The sequence below is a fragment of the Neolamprologus multifasciatus genome, chromosome 23 (assembly GCF_963576455.1).
Source record: "Neolamprologus multifasciatus chromosome 23, fNeoMul1.2, whole genome shotgun sequence".
Classification (NCBI taxonomy): Eukaryota; Metazoa; Chordata; class Actinopteri; order Cichliformes; family Cichlidae; genus Neolamprologus; species Neolamprologus multifasciatus.
The window spans coordinates 24,655,957-24,677,990 of NC_140460.1; the positions used below are offsets into that span (position 1 = coordinate 24,655,957).

The following is a 22,034-nucleotide window of genomic DNA, read 5'->3' on the forward strand; positions in this document are numbered from 1 at the left end:
TGTTCACTGAAGCCTCATCAGAAATTGTCTCAGTGGAAGGCTGGCTGTCAAGAGGCCATTCATAAGGAAGGGAAACAGAGAGAAAAGGCTGAGGTATAAAAATTACAGAAGAACTGTGGAAACAGGTCTGATGGAGTGATGGATCTGGCCTTAGTATTCTCATCAGTATGTACAGAGAAGGTCAGGAGAGAGGTACAACAGTGAGCGCCTACAGCCATCTGTAAAATACGGTGGAGGCTCTGTCATGGTTTAAGCTGGATTTCAGTCACTGTTGCTGGAGATCTTGTCAAAAAACTCAGAAAAGTACCGTTAGATTTTGCAGATGATATTGCTTGCAGCCGCTGCGATACGTTCGACCAAAACAGGTGCAGCTTGATGACATCATCAACATGCGCTATCGTGGTAGAGCGGTATAGTCAAAATCTCTACCGTTGGTCAAATTCATATCATTTTTACGGTACAACGTTTATACCGCCCACCCCTAAGTGGAACACTATCAGTCATGGATTGGCAGAGAAAAGAAGAAAAGGCATAAAAATCCAAAGAAGGCGATATGAGGTGCTAATAACACACAAACAACAGATCCCATAACGCAGCGCTGCAGCCTCCTTGCCAAATGCTAGGCTACTTGGGAACATTCCCGCGTCAATCAAGTCAAACTTCTGTTATTGCGAAGCTAGCCCCTCACAATGGCGAAGAGAAAAGTTGATTCTGTAAACAGAGCCTTTCAGCACAGGTGGGTGACTGAATATATGTTTACAGATATTGCTGGTAAATCCGTGTGTCTTATTTGTGGAGCTAATGTTGCTGTAATTAAGGAATTTAATTTAAGACAACACTACGAGACAAAACATCAGAATAAGCTGAAAAACTTAAATGCAGAGCAGAAACTACAGAAGGTAGAAGAGCTAAAGAAGAATCTGACATTTCAGCAGACTTTTTTTCACCAGAGCAAAATCACAAAGTGAAGCTGTTGTGAAAGCAAGTTTTATTGTAGCAGAGGAGCCAAATCAGCCCGGTACCACTCTGAAGAGCTGCATGATGAAGGTGTGCAACGTCTTGTGTCCAGACAAAACACGCTTCATTCGTGGAGTGGAAATATTGGACATCAAATCAATGCACGGGACAACGACAGGAAAAGATATTTTTTAAAACATATGTCAAAGTATAACCAACGTGAAACTGCCCTGGGACAAACTTGTTGGACTGACAACAGATGGAGCGCCGGTGTTGCGCGGTGAAAAAAGCGGACTAGTCAGCAGGATGCGAGTAAAGATGCAGGAGAACTGTACCGGTGAGTTAACAGCATATCACTCTCTGCATCACACACCAGGAAAGGCTGTGTGGTAAAGTACTAAAAATGGAGCATGTAATGATCACCGTAACGCAAACCGTAAATTTTATCTGAGCTAAAAGTTTATGATGATGCGGTATGATGCGGTGAAGGCATTTCAAGTGAAGCAGTCACAAATGCACCAGTGCAACTTGCCTCACTTTCCCTGTTGCCAAGTAATGTTGAACCAAGTCAGCACACTTTGCTGAGCTGCAGTGTAATGATACACTCGAGGAAAAGTACGACACTGAATGGCCCGCACAGTTTATTAGTTCCATTCCTGAAGCAACGCCCAGCTCCGTCTACATGCGGCTCAAACCTTGTGTGTGCTTTATTTTTTCTGGGGTTTTTGGCAGCATGTTCATATTTCTAACCTGCATAATTTTGACAGGATATATTTTTATGAAGAGCAAAATATTTAAAGTTAAAGTTTATTTTTTTAAGTTTATTTAATCTGGACTAATATTGCTGTCTGTTTTTAATTCATATTTATGTTTAAAAAACATTGTTTTAGTGTGTTCAATAAATGTTTATCTTGTTTGGCCCGCGACCTAAAGTGTGCCTTGAGTTTTGGCCCCCTGTGCAATTGAGTTTGACACCCCTGGTGTAAAGCTTGCACAATTGGGGTGTGAATCTGTTCACACATATAAATAAACGACCTGAAAAGGTTGCTTGAAGTCCTTGATTTCAATTTCACCTGTTTTAATGACCTGCAGGACCCCTGCATCAGTTTTGTGTCCTAAGAAAATGCAGGTAAAACTCAAAGGAAATACTCCTACTTTAAGGACAGCTCTGCATGGATGTGAATTTAGAACAATTTGATGAGAATAAATATGAATAAAATCATATCAACATGAAACAGCTGTGTAGTGCAGCAGCTGTATTTTCTTTTTTGATAGTAAATTTGCTGACAAGCGTCTTTCAAGTTCATGAGTTTTGCCAGATGTCATGAACGCAGCATCGAAGTCTGATGTGACATTTTCTTCTCCTTCATTTGCTGCTTCATGAGGCGGAATGAAATCTGATGCACAAAGACATAATCACAGAGGTTGAAGGGAGAGTTGAAAGTTCAATTGAAATGTTCTCAGTGTTTGTGATGGGCTTACAGATTTTTGGTTGGTATCGGTGTACTGGAGACTTCACAATAAGCTGCGTCATCCGATATATATCGTTATATCGAACAGCCCTACCCTCAAATGTAACAAATCTAATGGTTAAACCCCCAAAAATGGACTATTCTAAGAATGATGTTGGCCCTTTTTTAATTCTGTAGTAGCAACACATCTCAAAGAAGTTGGAACATGGGCAACAAAGGACGGGCAAAGAAAGCGGCATAAAAAGAAACAGCTGGAGGCACATTTTGGAACTAATTAAGCTATCTATCAACAGGGCAGTAACGTGACAGGGTATGAAAGAAACATCTTAGAGAGGCAGGTTTCTCAGAAGTAAAGATGGGCAGGGGTTCTGCAAAAAACTGCATTTACAAACCGTGGAACAATTTCAGAATAATGTTCCTCAACATAAAACTGAATCAAATCCCAACTTTATTTATAGCTCACTTAAAACAACATCACAGTACAAAATTATATTAAAATATTCAGAAAATCTCTGTGCGCAAGCAACAAGCCCGACATCACTTTTAGATTGCCGTGACCTTCTGGCTGATTCTGTTGTGGAAATAACCGCATGTGCTCAGGAATACTTCAGGCTCTATCATCTATCAAGAAGAAGACGTATATGAACACGATCCAGAAATGCTGCCGTTTTCTCTGGACTAAAGCTCATTGAAAACAGACGGAGGCAAAGTGGAAAATGTGGTGAGACGACTCAAAATTTGATCTTCTTGCAGGTTTAAGGCTGTCACGCAGTGGCTTTCATTTCCAGAAACTGCATCCATGGGGTTTTCTCTCTAATTTGCAGGATCTGAGACAACTCCTGTTGTGAACTGGTGTTATATGAATGAAACCTAAAGTAATTGGAAAAATGTCAGGAACATTGACTGTGACCTAAACTGTTTATATCACATATCGGAATCAGTTGATAATTTCTTGATGCATCCCTAGGAGTGAATTTGTGACATCACAGCACTACAGATTCTGCTTTGTTCAATCAGCTGCCCCCTTTCCTCTTCAAAGGCTCTGTAAAGCATCCATGAGTGGATTATCCCGCTGTGTTTTCATTCTCTGGCGCTTTCATCTCATCTCTGTTAACTGTAGTGCTCAGTTTGCTTAGACCTACATTACTGTGTGGCTGAAACTCAGGTGTAAGGGTCATCTCATGACCACAGGCACGGGGAGATGACCTACAATACGTTTGTGCTGTGCTACAGCGTGAGGACAGGGGGGTCACTCAGGGTTCACGCACTTGTATGGAGATGCCTCTGCAGGCTGTTTTTGAAGCTTCTGTTGTGCATTTTTAGCTCTACAGAGGATTTGAGTGGAAGAGTTAATAACTCAGCAAGTTCCCCAGGAGACAGTGGCGTAGCAATACACTGTGTAGAGTGGATCAGGTGAGCTAAATCATCCAAACTCATGCTTATCTGATAACTAGCTAACACTACAAACCAATATTTTGATGCATACTCAATAATCCAGGTAAGTAAGTCCCAAAAGGTTGATTCTGTTCATCTGGACATAACGTTTCAGTGGGAGAAAACCATTCGTCACTCATCCAAGTGACTTCTTCAGTCTCAGCTGACTGCAGGATTCCCCAACCTTATACAGTACATTTGCACAGAAACTGAAACCAGCCCACTGAATGAACAATGGGCTGTGAGGTCAGGGTTGGGGGCCATAAGCTTTGTCCCAGAACACGAAGCAAAAGAAACGAAGAGAGAAGGAAGTAAGTAACCTGGAAAGATCCAGAACTCCAGTACAGAGGTCAGAGGTCACAGACAGAGTCCTTTTCAGGTTGCTAAAGTAAATCCAGGTAACTCATCTAATGGTGAAAGTAATGTTTTAGTCAGGGCTGGGGGGGGGGGGGGGGGGGGGGGGGGGTGTCTCATTTGTGAATAAAAATGCATTTTACCTGAAAGAAAGGAAAATTTCATTATTATTATTTTATTTTCAGAATATCCCCCGGATCACCGTGAAAGTTAGTAATAAACAAAAATGGCTGAAATACTGTTGAATTGTATCTGTATTTGTTATATTTACAACTTACAACTGCTACTTCAAGATATATGATGCACTGAATCATAATGCAGGTAAAATTTACGTCATTCTGGAGCTTTGTTTGAGGAAATGTTCTCTTACTAGACCTCCCTAAATTTTAACTGAATACTCCTGCTGTGAACAGTGTGTTTTGCAAGACCACGATGAAATGTGTGAATGTATGAAACACTGAAACAGCACTTTTGTGTCCTCTTTGTCATAATGCACGTCCCTAATAACTACACACACACAACTCACAAACTACAACATATAGTCAAACTATTGTTATGCAACACTGTGATAATGAAAAGGGATGAAATTAAAGAAGGCTGGAAGTCATTCCCTGTGTTATCTGGGATTTGCAGCGCAGTTTGGAACGAGTGGTTCCTTCACCGTTAAAAGTAATTATGGACACAGGCTCCTTGTTTTACAGTCAGTCGCTCTATTTTGGGTCATGCTCTAAAAAACTCAAAGCCTATTTTGTAAATGTTGCTCATTCTAAGTGTGAGAAAAGAGAATTATCCAGGATATCCAAGCAGTTTGTGGCTTTATATTTATCATTTGTGGCTGTTACTCTTTTAAAATGTTGCTCTAAATATCTCTAAAATGGACAAAAATGCAGGTTTTAAAAACCAAAATAAGTCTACAACACACAGATTTGTGAGAAAACAAAAAGCCACTATTAATGGTTCAACACACGATTTAATGCATCCTCAATATGTTGAATGAATAATGAAATTAAATCAGAAAATAAAGCATAAAGCAATAAAGGTTATTATTTTTAGGAGCTACGTCTGTGTACTCTGATGGCCATATGTAAATTTTTTGGTTAGTCTCATTACTTAGATTAAGTTTATATCAATCAGATTTCACACAACAGGAGAGTAAATCTAACTGAACACACAAAATAATCTTGCATAAACTGGCAAAGTCGCGTTCTCCCTCACGCTGACTGACGCTGGAGGATTTTTCAGGCTGAGCAGATTTCTGAGGGCTGTTTGTTGTTTTTGGACAGATGTACAATCTGCTTTTAATGGATAATCTGTGAAAACATTCAGCGCTGCCTCACACACACCCATGCGCGCACGCACACACACACACAGAGTAAAATCCATCTGCTATGCCTGTAAGCCCACTAACTCCTTGACAAAGCTGATCCTCCTGCACTTTTGCACTTCTTAAACAGAGTCTGAATCACAGACGCAAGGGTCACCACCAATGTTCCCTCTAAGTTTTCATGTGTCTGAGCAAACAAACTCCCCGAGCGGTCCTTTAGACGTGTGCACTGAGGTCACGCCAGCATCGAATCCATCCAAGTTACATGGTTTATTAAAATAATCAAATTACAGCATTTACATTTATGTTAGACTACTTTTAATTAACTGCTTTAGCCCACTTACAATGAAAATTTTTAAAAATCTTGTTCGTGACCTGTGTAGTATGTTAACACTATTGGAAGTAAAAATAACATGAACACCAATTTTTAAAACACAACTTTCTTTTTTTTAAAAAAATAAATAAATAAATAAATAAATAAATAAAGCTCTGACTTGTATTATGAGTATGAGTCTGTGGTCTGGGAGAGAGTCTGTAACTCTGTCTGCAAAATATAGTAAATAATGACCAATGTTGGGCAATTAATTATATAGTTACTTCTAGAGCAGGGCGATATGGCCAAAAATATCTATCACAATATATATTTGAAAATTTGCGATAACGATATAACTGACGATATAATTGATGCGAGGCAAAATACAACTCCACAACTTTACCAGTGCAAAAAAAACCCATCCATTTATTTTCACTTAAACAAGCAGCTGTTTTTTATGTGCATTAAAGTGTTATAAAAATGTAACAGTGCAAATGTAAATTCCTTGCTGAAGGTTTAACCAAAAGGTATTTCCAGTAGAAATGGGCTGACATATCCTGAGCATAACCATGTATAATATCCACTGAAGTTAAAAAGAGCACCACCAACCACGATCACTGACACCCTTACAAACACCATTGCCTTCATAATCAAGCATTGAGCCTCGCTCTGTTGTATAAACTCTTCAGGCTCAACGTGGTTGAATTATTAACTGCAGGCAGCTCCTAAGTTACTTTCTGTGAGGACCCAAATATAAACTCCTTAAACAAGAACAGGATATGTTTCTGTGTCCTTGCTACAGAGTTCCTGCACAGCTTTAACCTCCTAAGACCTGAACTCTTCCATGGCATGCATTTTTAATTTATCTTTGATATTTGGGCATATTGGGACCCGATGAATGTAAAAACAAAGAATCACCGGATTTTTTTTTTAACCCGATTTGTACATTTGTTTTAAATTTTGATAAAACAGAGGCAGTATAATGTCCTCGTAAATGGACATCAGACCCTTGTGGAGCAAAATTTAGTATTTTGATCTAGTCAATCCAAAATGTGATGGCCACATATGTGAATGCCAGGTTCTAGGAGGTTAAAACGGCAAAAGTGATGCTTTTAAGTCACTATTTTAAAGGTAATAACTAGAAGTTAGAACTGTATTGTTTTAACCTGCCAGAGAAGCCAAATTACATTTTTGAAAATCACTTCAACAAGGTGCTGGAAACATTCGTCAGTCTGGTCTATATAGACATGATAGCATCACACAGTTGTTGCAGATTTGTTGGCTTCACATCGCAAAGGTGCTATCTGGACTCAGATCTGGTGACTGTGGAGCCCATTTAAGTACAGTGAGCTCATTGTCATGTTAAAGAAACCAGTTTGAGATGATCTGAGCTTTGTGACATGGTGCGTTATCTTGCTGGAAGCAGCCATCAGAAGATGGTACACTGTCGTACAATACTCAGGTAGGCTGTGGTGTTTAAATGATGTCAGTTAGTACTAAGGGACCCAACGTGTGTTTGTTCAGTTTTTGGTGAACCTGTGTGACTGTAGCCTCAGTTTCCTGTTTTTAGCTGACACGAGTGGCAACCGATGCGGTCTTCTGCTACTGTTGAGATGCTCTTCTGTATACCTTGGTTTTGACAAGTGTTGATTAAGTTTCCTTCCTATCAGCTCACAGCAGTCTGACCATTCTCCTTTGACCTCTGACATCACCGAGGCATTTTCAACCAGAGAACTGTGGCTCTTTTTCACACCATTCGCTGTACACTCTAGAGATGGTTGTGTGGGAAAATTCCACTACATCAGCAGTTTGTGAAATACTCAGACCAACAACAACAACAACATGTTAAAATTTACTTAAATCACCTTTCTTTATTATTCTGATATTCGGTTTGAACTTCAGCAGGTGGTCTTGATCACGTTGCTAAATCCACTAAGTTGCTGCCATGTGATTGGCTGATTAACGAGTAGCTGAACAGGTGGACTGAAAAAAGTGTCTGGTGAGTGTATATATTGCATCTGGTCAGATCTAGTCTGCACTGTTTGGCAAGGTGTGGGTTGTAATGGAGGAAGCAGGATTTTATTTAACCAATGACAGAGTCCCAAAGAGGACAGAGAGGCAAGCAGCAAAGTCTGCACTCAAAACATGGAAACTACACGGACGCCCCCCCACCACAAAAAAAAAAAAAAAAAAACCCACACTGAAGGTTTCAATTCCTAAAATGCAACTGAAGGACAAAGGAGAGAGGAGGCCACAGGAGGAACTGTAATCACCCAACTTAGTCTTAGCTACCTTGCATCAGAGCCTCGCTTATATAAAATTTGGTTCAGCTACATCATAAACAGCTGTGTTAAAGTGACTGATGTTCCATCTGATGAATCATTTCTTTGCCTTACAACAGTAAAAACCTTCCTGACTCTCCCGTCTGCTCTGGCCGGCAGACCGTCTCTCTGACCTCCTTTCTGTGTACTTAAAACCCTCTCGGCCCCATCTCTGTCTGCATGCTTTCTGCCTCAGTGTCTGCAGGTTCTTTGTGAGGTGTGAAAAGCTACTTCAGGAGGTGAGGAAGGAAAAGGGCAAAGCTGACACTTGCCACCTTCTCTTTCTTTCTGCATCTCTCTCAAGTTCAAGATGCATCTTTTGCACTTTTTTAAGTCGAGATCACTTCACTCTGCAAAGATGCAGTCAACTTCCTGTGAGGAGCTACTGGCAGCTACAGCAGAGATGCTCTTTTATGGCAAAACCCATAATAAGTGTAAGCACATGTATTCAACATGATTATTCAATAACCTGACAAACACCACACAGTGATTGAATTCTTTAAAAAGTATGGTTTTTATATTGGACTTCCTTGAACTTAAAATATAATAGAAACGATAAATAAATGAACAAATAAAATTGGAAAAAGAGGTGGTTGTGAAGGAAACAGGACTTAGGCCTAAACTAGATGATGTCTTGGACCACAAAGAAATCCCACAGCTGACTTTCTGGACTTATAAATCAAGCACACCCCTTTCTTTTACAGTGTTCTTGTTCCGCCATTTAGTCCACCTTGAGCAAAGGTAACTTAAAGACAGCCTTTGGTCAACGGGTAAAAGTAAAGCTCAGTGTTTCTAAAGGTGAGCCTGTGCAGTGTTTCCTACCTGAGAAGAAGCTCTTGGTGCGCAGGTAGCTGACGCTGAGCCTCAGGATGGACAGCTTGTCCAGGCTCGATATGACATCTTCGGGAAAGGGCAAGAGGCTGGCGAGCTGGTCCAACTCCGAGTTCAGGCGGTCACGGTGGCGTTTGGATGGGTTGGATTTGGCGCCTTCGATGGGGGGCGGTTTGACTCTGGAAATCAAGACATTTTTACAGTTTTCCTGGATCCATCTCTGTCTCTCTCTGGCTTATGGGAGCATTATTGAGGCTTCCCACCCTCTTTTTCATTTTACATTTCATAACATAGACACACACACACACACTCTACACTCTCTCTCTTTCGCTCTCACACACACAGACACAGATCCCACAAGAAGATTGCTGATTTATGTACCTGTGCATTTTCGAATGTTTGAGTTACATGTGTTGTATGTTTGTTTTTCTTACAGGTGCGGCAGTTGGTGATACATTACACATTTCTATTTTGTTCTGTCCTTTTATTACATCTTACCCTAGTCCCTGTATACCACATATAATGTAACAACTTTAAATAACATGAAGAGAAATGAAGCAATAAACCGACAAACCCTGAACAAGATAAATTATAGAGCTAACCTTGGAAAAGCAAAATGTGTTTGGCACAACAATGCATTCAGATCATAATTCTGACTGCCAATATATAAATAAAATTATATATATATTAGTTGTTTGCCAATATATTGGTATCAACATTTATAATGGCTGATAACTGAAAAGTAAAAAAGCGAAGAAGAGATTGGAGAATTTCGTTGCATAGTTTGTCCACCAGAGGGTGCTCTGCAACTTCCCTGTTTGCAACAACTAACTAAAGGGAGCAGAGTCAAAATGTTATAAAAATTAGACATGATTATTTTCAACTGCACTGTCATGTTATCATAGTAAGGAGTCATAAATTCCTACATGTAGCAAATACTAAGAGAAATCTATTTGTGTTTTGATTTTGAAAGACAAAAAAATATCAACTTTCATATCAGAATTTTAAACGGCCAAATATCGGTATTGGTATCAGTCTTAAAAATCCCAAATCCTATATAGTTTGGCACTTATGGACATAGGAATGCTCTGTGAATTCTACAGATGGCACTCACTGCATTTTTCACTGTGTTTGTTTTGGTGTGGGGCTCAAAGCCACATGTGAAATACAATACATCTGTCCGGATGAGAGGCATATGTCAGATATTATTTTCTTTTGCTTCTGTAATTCAGGGTCGAGGGAGCCTGGCACTGGTGTCCTATGAGAGTCTGTCCCAGCTTTCTTAGGGCAAGACACGGGGGTACTACCACACCTCTATTTGGGCATCAGCATAGTAATTCATCCATCCATTATAATTGTTATTTAATAATAATAAAAATAATAACAATATTAATGGCTGGATTACTATCCATCCATCCCCTGTTAGCAATAATATTAATATAGTAACTGCTGTAGCAAAAAAGAGTTTCCCAAATACAGGAAAAAGGGAAGTCTTTCTGGTCATCTCATAACCTAAGAAATAAATTTTTTTTATTACAGCAGTTAACAAACCACCACTAGTAAAAGTGCACTTTTACTACTACTACTACTACAAATAATAATAATAATAATAATGATAACAAAAATAACATGGAACATTGCTGTCAGTATCAAAAGCTAATATTTGTTACTATTAAACAATTGTTGCCTTTTTATTTGTATCCATCGATCTGTAACATGCTAGTGACACTATAAATTTGTAGTGTTTTACATAAACATTTAAAAAAGATTTTTTTTGTGCCTGTCTTCATAACATTACAATAAATACGACCAATATAATATATATTTCATATTTAAATAATAATATAATATTTGTGTATAAAAATAAAGCTTACAACAGACCCACTTCATTACTACTTACATGGCGTTCACGATAACAAATATAGTTTTTCATAACGTACCCTTTCTGGGCCGGTTTTCTTCTTTTCCGCCCGGCATACATCTCGCTGATTTATTCACAGTGAAGCTGGAGGAAATCCATCAAACTGGTCCAGAAACCGCGGATCACCAACACCTGTTCTCACCGACTAATGTGCAACATCCCGGGCCGTCACCGTTAGCCAGAACCGTGATAACTACAGCGCTAATTCAAAGGGCTGAAACAGACGCCATAGATAAACTCACAGTGAAGCTAAGGCACCGAGGCTCCCGGTGAGGAATGTCAAAGTAGTAACGGTACCGTCACCGGTTTATCCCGTCCATGGCGCTCCGCCGGCGGCTCAAATCCAGCATTTAAAAACAAACAGTTTGAGCTTCACATCCTGACACATCCAAAAACTGTAAGAATCGTCGATAAATTTCAGTTGTCGTCCTCAAAGCGCTCCTCCCTGTTTGCTGTCTCTCTCTACTCTGCTCTCTGACCGGCGCGCGCTTCCCGGGCACTTTTCTGGGCACTGATTTGAAGCCGAGAGCGCGCTTCGGGTCAGAGGTGACGTAAGAGAAGTAAAACAAACAAAAAAAAAACGTCGCCGAGTTTTCATTTAAAATGTAAAAAACAACATTTTTCAACATCATAAATGTACATGTTGTTGTTTTCTGGTGTTAAAATTCATTTCCTTGTTTATGTTTTTTTGTTTTACATAATATAACAAAATATGAACCACAAAGTTTTTCTGGATTATTATTATTATTATACATTGTTGAAATACATTTCTATACATTTTTTGTATGTTTAAAAATTGCAGTAAAGGTTTTGTTTGGTTGTAAGAAAAACAATAACGATCAGTTGAATTTAAAATAGCAGTGTTTTAATCGGAATTCCAACCAGCACTTTTTTAAAGCTTGCAAGCTGCAATTTATTTTGCATATGGATTTGTACAGCAGACTCTATATGAGTTCTTTAATTGTGTTTCAAGGGCAATCTTAAATGTTTCAAAAGCAGAAAAATGTCTTCAATTTTAGAAGGATTCACTATTAAATTAGGCTTCTACGATGTCAAGTTTTAAAATAATGTGTTTACCAGCAACTTATTTTGTGCTATTGCTGCATTAAAGGTCGATTGCCTCATGTTAGCATATATACTGGAAAAACTTTAGCTTTTTTAGCAATTTTAAATACATTTGTTGTCACAATTTTAATTTTATATCACAGTCAAAACATCTATCTGTCCATAAAGCATACAACTACGTATGTATTTATTTTTTTATAAATATATTTTCTAGCCCTATTTGCAGAAATCAACTTAAAGTTTAACTTCAAGGAAAAAGTCAAACTTACCAAAATAGTTACACTGTCATCTAGTGGCCACTGTGGAAACCATCACAACAATCCAAACCAGTAATATTATATTATATTGTATTATTAATCACTTTATTTGTTGTTAATTATTAATTAATATGTATTTATGAATTTCAATCCACTGTTTTATTTTTAATCCCAAATTTTCCTAAAGGAGGTTTAGAAAAACTTTGTTTTCACAAAAAAATAAAATAAAATAAAGCCATTGTGTGATCAGATCACATTTAATTTATATGGTGAGCATGTAAAGAGTCAAACACTCATACACAATTAAAGCCAAATATTGACGGCAAAGCCACAAGATATAATAAAAAAACATCATAACAGGAGGTTACATACATATGCAATGTGCAGAAAATGTACAAAAAAAATGATAAGCGTGGGTCATGTTAAGGCAATACAATATTAAAATACACAATATATGACAATACATACTTTGGAGAAAAAAAAGCATAAAAGGACAAATATATATATTTATATACAGTTACACAAAGATACTGCATTTGGAGTCTTGGCCTCCGACGGATTGAAAATGAAAGTAGAGTAAAAGTACAAAGTCAGTATAATGTAGATAAAGCAACAGGAGATATTTATATTTCCACTGAGAGAATACTTTAAGAAGAAAAGCTCTGATTAAAAGAAGAGGAGGAGGAGGAGAAGCAGAAGTGCTGTGAAGAACTATTTCTGCACTGAGTCTCCATCTCCACCCGTGAGTGCTGATATTTAGTTTTGCTTTCATGGCTTTTGGTGAAACTGCTGCAAAAGTTCACAACGACGTTTACACAGGCATAAACTTGGAGCTGCATGAGGTCAAATTCTGGTGCTTTAGATCAAGCTGTAAAAAACTAAAAAACACTTTCAGATAACCAGCGCCTGACCGATAAAGGGTTTTGAAGAACGATACCAATACCGATATTGGTAATCTAAAAATCCAATATTATGATATACTGGCAGATTTTTTCTTTCAGACACATTAAACATCAAGAGATTTTCCTAACATTATTATGTGTAGTTATTCACTTATTCTCTGACCAACTGTTGTTTTGTGGGGTTCCACACATGTATTGTAGTGCGTGGGGCTGGACGGCGCTAATGTGGTAACGCTCTAATGCGGGGCGATCCGCGTTAACTCACTAACGGAGATTTGCCGCGATAATGCGGTTATGGTGTTAACGTCATTTTAACGAGATTAACCCTGACAGCACTAGTTTATAACCTTGATGCCACTGGTTTAGTCGTGTGAACAAAAATTCACAGCTCAGAACAGGTTGCTTTGTTTCCTAAACTGTTTTAAACAGACAGTCAAAAATAGGTCAATTTAAAAGACACTATAAAGTGTGAATTCTTTTTTTTTTTTTCATTTTTCTCTCATGTAAAATATACAATAGCTGCCTCTGAGTGTTTTACTTCTGTGTTTCAATGTTACTCCGATAGCAAGAAATGAGTAAAAGGAGAAGAAAAGACACAAAGGATGGAGGTTTGTTGTGGGTAACAAGAAATCTGGTTTTGAAAAACATCCTCAGCTTCAGTTTTTTTTTTAAGATTTAGTTGTTTGGATTTTTAAAAAAAATAACAATAAAAGTTTTTTAAAAAATCTGAACTTTGACTCAGTTTAAGTTTTATTTTAATTTGTTTGATTTTATCATTAAAACATTTCGATATAACCTTTAAATGACATAATTAAAAAACAACAACAACTAAGTACTAAAGTTGTCTAAATTGTTCTCAGTTTTTTGTCTAGCAATAGTAAGTCTCGGACTTCTCACTGTGCTTTGGCAAGTCAAACAATTTAAAGGAGTAGTGCAAAAAAAAAAAAATCTCAAATAATGGCTAAAGCTTCAGTCATACAGGCAAACAATGGTTGCTTGCAGTTGCTGGGTGAATCATTTGCGCCAAAAATCTCCTTGCAAGTGCGTTGGTCGCTAGCAGATTGAAGCAGTTGACGCTCACTTGTCTGCAAACTATTTTAGTGGTAGTGAAACTGTAAAAAAAAGTTGTCATTCATGGAAACAAATAGGTGACCGCAGCAATCTGGTAACAATCTAAACAACCACAAAGAAGTTTTTTGTGATTGATTGCAACCTCGAGCACTGCTTGTTTGGAGAATGCATGCTTCTCCCTAGTGGCTGGAGGTTATTTGGGCCTGCGTGACTTAGTTAAGGCAAGGGCAACTTTGGTCTTCTAATTAATCTCTACTGACTGTCCCTTTAAAGTTCCTGTCAGTTTAAGGCACTGCAATTTTTTTTCTGGTACAATAAAAATAAAGCAACAACACAAAAGGAAAAGGAAGGAAAGAAAACTGGCTCAGTGACAAAGCTCTTAAAATATATCAACAAGCAGCTGTTTTCACTGAATTAAATCTTACATATGGTCTGTTAGTAGGATGATGCCGATGTCTGGTTGTGCGTTTCTTTTCTTTTTAAACTACAATAATTTTCTACCCTGTCTGCAAAGCAAATCTCCCTCACTGGGACAGTAAAGACTTGAAATGAACTGAATCAGGATGCCTGTTCAAAGGGACATAAAACAGCAATGTTTAAAAAAAAAGGTTGGTATATGCTATCCTTCTGAGCGTTCAAATTAGCAAAGGTGTCGAAATTGTGTACATTGCAGACGGCAGAGGATTGAGAGGCGGTTGCCTCAGTGATGTTTCCTTTAACTTCCAGGTCCATCTGTCCCACCCAGAAACGTCCCATCCACACAGTAAGGGGATTTTTAAAAAGAATAAAAAAATAAAGGAGAAGGGGAAATCATCTGCTTTTTATTACAACAGGGGGAAGCTAACCCAACCAGCCAGTCCTCATCTGTGGCAGAATATATAAATGACCTTACTAATATAGTGATCTTCCTCTTAATTAATTGGTTTTTAAAGTGCAATTGCTGGATAGCACCACCAGGTGGAGCCTCCTTCCTTTTTTTGCTGAGTTTCTGCCAGCTGTTGGAAAACCTGTTTTCAAAATTTGGGGCATTTTTTGGTTTAAAAACTCATTTCAAATATATTAAAACAATTTGAGTCGGTTAACTGGGTTTTGGTGGCTGAGGTCTGATTGGTTGGTCATGTCAGCTTCACCTACCTCTGTTAAAAAGCAGCGCCCTTTAACTTGTTTCCATCAGAGGGATCAACTCAGTCAGACTGGACTCATTTTGGTTCCCATACATCCAAATATTCTCGCCAAGCAGTTGTTTTGCATTGGTACAATCCAACCACATCCGAAAGAGGAATCCAAGCTTTTATCCTGATTTTTCGTCCTGTTGAGCCACCCTGAACCAAACATGAACTCTAACAGCTTTCATCACTGTTTCGTCATAAGAGAAAGAAAAGAAAACAAATAAAAAGAGGGAGGGAGGGGTGTCTTTGATTGTCTTCTTGTCCATTTTCTGGCACTTTCTTATTCTTCAGTCTTTTCCTTTCAGTTCAAGTTGAGATCCTCTGCCGTCCAGAAGTCACAGCGACTGATTCCTATTTGTTCTCTGAGTAGCACATGTTCCCATTGGGCAGCGAAGGGAAGGGGAAAACTCCGTTCCCAACAACTTGGTTGTTCATCTGTGTGAAGACAAACGACAAGTGAGAAGGACTAATTTCTTCAGACACCACAGAAAGGATGCAAATGCAACCTACCAACACAAACTGATCCAACAGTTCGACTAATAGTGGACTTTCATGTTTAAAATTCAGCTGAATTTAGTTTTTTAAACATTAAAAAAACAACTGTTTCTAGACCAAAATCACCCAGACATGAAAGGACTTGGAGTGCCATTGTATGCGGATGAAAAACACTGACATTAAATTTCTAGCTGTGTCAAGAACACATCTGATCGACCCCTCTGTGTGCAATTATAAGCTATAGCAGATACAGCAAAGTCATGTGTATAAAAATACATCACATAAGACAACAGTTGTAGATTCTAAAGGAGAAAAGTATAGGACATGGTAATTAGAGGCTGCAAAGTGTTCCCCACGAGGGGGCAGTGTTTTACCAGAAAGTGTTATTGTAGTTGCCCCTGTGTTGAGAAACACACCACAAAGATGTGCTTGCTGAGTTAAGTGATGACTTTAAATTGGTCGTAAGTGTGAACATGAGTGTGAACAGCTGTGTGTGTCTTTCTGAGCTGGTGCCCCTCACCTCCCGCCCTGTGACAGCTGGGACTGGCTAAGTTGTTAAAAAACTGTTTGAAAGGTCATCTCGTGCTGCAATTACATACGATGAGTTTGTGATAAAGACAAACTGAAACAAACTAACACCAGGTGATGTGAACAGCGGCGAAACCACATTCACGTGAGTTAAAATAATTCAACTTCTGACTCACAAAAATCCATCAGCTGACATTCGCCCGAGACCACCGGCAATCAGACCTGGAGCCTAAGCTCACTGACAGTGTGTGAGGGCTCCTGGAGCTAAATGCTTCAAGTTTGGAGCAAAGTGAGCTGACTGATATGACTTCACGGTAAACTGCAAAAATATGATCTATAATGTCCTTATCAGTCGGTTGCCAGGGGTGAATATTTACAGGTCTTCATGTACACGAGTATCATAAGGTAGAACTTTGTGTGGACGCGCCATGAGATCCACCAGTAAACAACTATGAACTGCACATCTGTTGACTGATTAGTAGGTGGCACATGTTAACTGGAACTCAACCCCCTTCATAACCCTGAAAACGCAGAGATAAACCAAAAACTAGCTGTCAAAGTTCCAAGTCCTCCTTCACAGTACAATCTTCTGATGTTAGGATTTGTTTACATTTGTACTTAATTTGAAAATGGAAATGCGTCTGAACACAATCTGATAGCATCTATGATCCAAATTCATCTTACTAGAGCCTGACCGATATATCAGTGGTGCCAATATATCAGGATATATCAGCCGATATTAGCTGTTTGTAGATACACAGCATTTATAAGCACTGATAATTGACATTTTTAAATGCAGACTAAAGAAGAGACGGGAGAAACACCCTTCAACTGAGTGATGATGTTGATGTGATTTGGTGCTATATGAATAAAATTGAATTGAATTGGATTTAAACTGAATTATTATCTTAGTAAGGACTCATAAATAATGCCCCACAACAAATTTTAGGGAAGTCTGTTTGTGTTTCATGTGTCTAAAAGACAAAAAAGATACTGCCAGATTAATAACCAAATATCGGCATCAGTGTCTGTATTAAAACCTCAAACCATTCAACTTCACAGCTCTACAAAGATTAATGTTGCTGAACTGGCTCTTTACCTGCGTCTGCTCACTGAAGTTCAGATATTGCTTCTGCTGCCCCAGCAGGCCGTTCGGTTTCAGACCAGTGGGCATCTGACAGGACAGTGAGGCCTCATCCAAATTTGGGATCGAAGCCATTCCTGATATGGCTCTTTCTCCGACCTGGTAAAAGCAGGAGGGATTGGAGGGAATCTGACTGGGGGCCGGGTTCAACCTCGGCTGACTGTGGTGCACGCCATTCACAGGCAGTCCTGGGGCGGCATTTCTGTACATACAGCTTGTAGAAGCCGGCGACTGCTCCAAGATCTGCTGAACAGGAAGTGGATTAGAAGTCTCTGGAGTCATGAACTTGTTGAGAGAGCCGATGTCTGTGGGGTTCCTCTGGAAAGAGCCCATCTGCTGACCCGTGATCAGCTGCTGCTGCTGAGGCCACACCTGCCTCTGACTGTTGCCGTTTGGGGTCTGTACAGGGAAGTGGCTCTGCATGCAGCTGAGTGATGAAGAGAAAACAGCCTTGTTTGAAATATTGGAGGCAAATGTTTCTCCACAGCTGTCTGCTTGGTGTGACATTGATTTGCTGCACTTGGTGCCCTGGAAGGTAAAGACATTATTTAACTGTCCTTCCTTGTTTTGGTCCTGGAGGCCAAATGTTTGGTTGGCTGGGATCATGTGAAGAGGCACTGGGTTGGTTGAAGGCTGCCTGAGCGGGAACGCTCCGAGGTTGTTGTCCATGCTTCTGGCCTTTAGCTGACTTTGTGTTTGAGGAAAGCTGTTTGGCAGGACGTTGTTAAAGGTCAGTCCATTGGGACCAGAAGAATTAAGCTGAGGAAAGTCCATGTGGCTCAGTTTCATCGTCTGCTGGACCGCTGCCATCTGCACTCCGTTGGGTATCAGCTGGGTCTGCGTCTCGAGAGCCCAGTCAAAGTTCAGCTCCCCGCCTTGATCTGGATCCTGGTTTTGAAGTGGGTCCAAACCAGAGAGGCAGGCTGGGATGCCGTCAATCTGTTGCGGCAGGTTGAGTCCGACATCCTTCTGCAGCTGCTCCTCCACGTAAGACAGGATGTCATTGTTGAGAATGTCGCTGAGGTCGTCGCCGAACCCACCGTGGCAGCTCATCTGCAACAGCGTGCTCTCCAGCTCTTAAGCTCATCAGGCTCAACGTGCAGGCTTTCGATGAGCTCACCGTCCCCAAAGATCTGCTGCAGGGACTCCATGATTTCCTGAACCGTGGCTTCTGCTTTCACTACGTTTCCCACTGCCGGGCTGGGCTCTGTGTCTCCGGGGACATTGAGTGTGGCGTTGGTATCCTTGAAGACCATGTCGTTGAGGTTGCTGAGGGTGTTGGCGCTGTTCTGATCACAATAGAGCGAATGGTCCTGATTCAGCATGCAGCCCAGCAAGGAGTCGCGACTGATGGCGTCACTGTCAAACTTCCCCTGCTTGGGGGCGGAGCACGGGTCACGGGGCTCAATGTTGGGGGTGACATCATACAGCAGCGCCTCTCCTGTGGCATAGTTAAATGGCACCTGCAGACGTCTGAGGCGAAGCTGCTCTTCTCCTTCTTCATTTCTGCAGGTGAACACATAAGTGAGTTTTCCACTGGGTCCAAAACAAGCTTTCCATTTACTGAGCCAAACACCTCTGTCTTTATGAGAGTGAGGAAACAGCACAGGAAATAAGGAGAGGAAACATGAAGGACTCAGGGAAGAAGAGAAACTGAGGAGAGGAGAGGAACATTTAAGGAAAGGAGGAGAGATAACAAAGGGAATACATAGAGAGGAAATAAGAGATGAAATGACATACCAAGGACACAGGGAAATGAGATGGAGAGGAAATAATGAAAGTAACAAGTACAGGAAAATAAATAAAGGAAACAAAAGGAGCAAAGGAAATAATGAAAGAAACCACAAGATGAAACAAGAGAAAAAAACAGTTGAGACCAGAGAGGAGTAGAGGAAACAAGGAAAAAAGGACAGGAAATATTGAGAGGAAACAAACAATGTAAACAAAGATGAGAAATAAAGAAATGTGAGGAAAAAAGCAAAGAAAGGGAATGAAGAGAGGAGTGGAGGCAGTGAAGGAAATAGGAAGAGGAAAAGAAACAAAACAGGAAACAGGAGTCAAAAAGACATAATAACAGGAAATAAGAGGAAAAACCAAGAGAGGGAAGGAAACAATGAAAGAAACCACAAGATGAAACAAGAAACACAAACAGTAGATACAAGAATGGAGTAGAGAAAACAAAGTAAACAAGGAGAGGAAAAAATATGTAAACAAAGATAAGTAACAAGCAAATGGGAGAAAAAACAAAGGAAATGAGGAGAGGAGTGGAAACAGTGAAAGAGTTAAGAAGAGGAGAGAAAATAAAGTACGCAACAAGGAGATGAAACGAGAGAAAATCAAACACTAGAAAAAAGATTAAATGACAGGAAGCAAGGGAAGCAAAGACAGTAAACAAGGAGAACAAACAAGAAAATACAGGAAAAAACAAAGGAAACGGGGAGAGGAGTGGGAGCAATTAGGAAAGTAACAAGAGGAGAGGAAACAAAGTTGGAAACGAGGACAAGAGAGCAAATAACGAAGGGAACAAGAAGAGGAGAAGAAATGATGAAGAAAACAAGGGGAGGAAAGATTAAGGACACAAGAAAAAGGGAAGAATTAAGAGAAAAGGTCAGAAACAGAGGAAAGGGAGGAAACAAAGGAACCAAGTAGTGAAAGCATAAAGTACACGATGAGGGGATGAAACGAGAAGTGAAAAAACGCAGAGAGGAAAGGAAACAAGGAACAAGGGAAAGGAACCAACAGGAAGAGTTGAACCAAAAAATAAAAGTGAACTAAAAGAAAAGAAAGAAACCAAAGCAAACTGATTGAGAAGCAGCAGATAAACGTCTGACTGCGGCTTTAATGAATTCTTCTTCATGTTCCTGCTGGAGGAAACAAGTCAGCAGACTTACGTCAAAGCTCTCTGCTGGGCCACGATGAACTCGGGTTTCCCGTTTTTTATGATGAGCCGGGCGTTAGCCTGGACCCAGACCCACCGGCCAGCCTTGGTCAGCAGCCTGAAGATGGTTATGCCACTCTCTCCGGTTTTCATCACTGCAAGAAGACGTGTCATTTTTAGATTTTGCTGCACAGCAGCTGGCAGATAGCAACAGATTTCTTGAGTTATGGAACCCAAGTGATGCACACAGAATTTAAAACCGGTCGTGCCTATTTTGGCATTTTTCGCCTTTTGTAAACCGAGCGGAGCTTCAGACTTACTTCTGACATGGTTTTCTGCGCAGTACAACATGTCGGCGGCATGGATGAAGTTGTAGCCCGAGCCTTTGCTACTGATCTCTATCTCGGAGTAGCCCAGAACCAGCTTCGCTCTGTGGACGAAACACACGCCAGACTTCACTTGAGCGCCACAGCTTCATTCAGACATTCAGTGAGAGATTCAAACAGCTCTCTGTGCCTTACCTTGCGTCGACACCTATGGGTGTGAAGTCCATCTTGTGTTTGGTCTGGAACATGAGAGTCTTGGTGCGGATCTCCAGGATGGATGGCTGCTGCATCGGCGTTGCGATGGCAAACAGAGCAAGCTGCGGAGGAACCAGTGACCCGTCCTCCGACACGTGGTTCTGATTGTGGAGAAACTTGAGGCGGCCGTGGAAGTTCAAAGCCTAAAGACAAGCACACAGTTTTAAGAATAAAGACCTCCCTTTAGGCCAGGAACATCTTGTGGATCCCGGTGCAGTGAGGCGTGTTGGTGTGCGTGTTTACCAGGAAGCCAGACGAGTTGTCGAGCAGGCAGCGCAGGCGGCAGCAGAAGTTCCTCTCCAGGAAGGACGAGTTCTCTGGAGGGATGGCATGCGGCTTGTAGCTCACTATGTTGCTGCTGATCTCAGGGTTGCTCTGGTCACCTGGAGCGATGAGGAAACATTCATCTTTAGATTATTACACGAAGCAATAAGATGCAAAAGAATTAAAACGAGCACCGCAGATACACAAAATCACACTGGAAAATGTAGACTGCAGCAGCAAAGAGACGTGGCCACGTTTCTGGCTCCTCCTCTGCAGGTCACCTGGACAGGTGTGATCACTGTGAAGTGTGGGCAGACTTACTGGGGCCGTCGGCGCCCTGTGTGTTTGGGTTGAGAGAGAAGTGGAGCTGCTGTCTGAAGAAAGCTCGGTCGTCTGTGTGGATCAGCTCAAACACGCTCTGATGGACGACGTCCGACTGGAAGCAGGAAGCAGAAACATATTTTTAACGACACGAATCACCCTCAAAACTTTCCTCTGACACAAGCGGTTGCTTTTCACATCTAGTGCTTTGTCTTTTTTAACCTTTTAAAATATTTTCAGTTAAGCTTATTTCTTCATTTTATCAATTGCGCTTACAATCAATCATCTTTCTTCTTGGTCCAATGTCCTATTTCTCCTTTGCTTGTTCCATCTAGTTTTCCTACAGTGCTTTTATGTCTTTGATTTTTTCACTTTGCTTGTTTTGTTTATTTTTTCCACTCACTTTACATCGTTTCATGATATTTTTGCAGT

The 22,034-nt window shown here is 40.3% G+C and overlaps 2 protein-coding genes across 2 annotated transcripts in view; both read right to left on the reverse strand.

Moving 5' to 3' along the window:
- LOC146491657 (aryl hydrocarbon receptor-like) overlaps positions 1–11,524 on the reverse strand; it is a 57,327-nt gene extending 45,803 nt beyond the window's left edge. Inside the window, exons 1-2 of the mRNA XM_085152597.1 lie at positions 10,947–11,524; positions 8,998–9,185 (exon numbers count right to left, since the gene is read on the reverse strand). Coding sequence (XP_085008723.1) covers positions 8,998–9,185; positions 10,947–10,987 — 229 coding nt within the window. The 5' untranslated portion in view covers positions 10,988–11,524. The remainder of the gene's footprint in view (positions 1–8,997; positions 9,186–10,946) is intronic.
- Positions 11,525–13,471: 1,947 nt separating this feature from the next.
- The window catches only part of LOC146491659 (aryl hydrocarbon receptor-like), a 94,642-nt gene continuing 86,079 nt past the window's right edge, over positions 13,472–22,034 (reverse strand). Inside the window, 8 exon segments of the mRNA XM_085152596.1 lie at positions 13,472–15,826; positions 17,514–18,628; positions 18,631–19,064; positions 20,450–20,591; positions 20,757–20,866; positions 20,958–21,160; positions 21,261–21,400; positions 21,603–21,717. Of these exon segments, the coding sequence (XP_085008722.1) occupies positions 15,743–15,826; positions 17,514–18,628; positions 18,631–19,064; positions 20,450–20,591; positions 20,757–20,866; positions 20,958–21,160; positions 21,261–21,400; positions 21,603–21,717 (2,343 nt within the window). The 3' untranslated portion in view covers positions 13,472–15,742.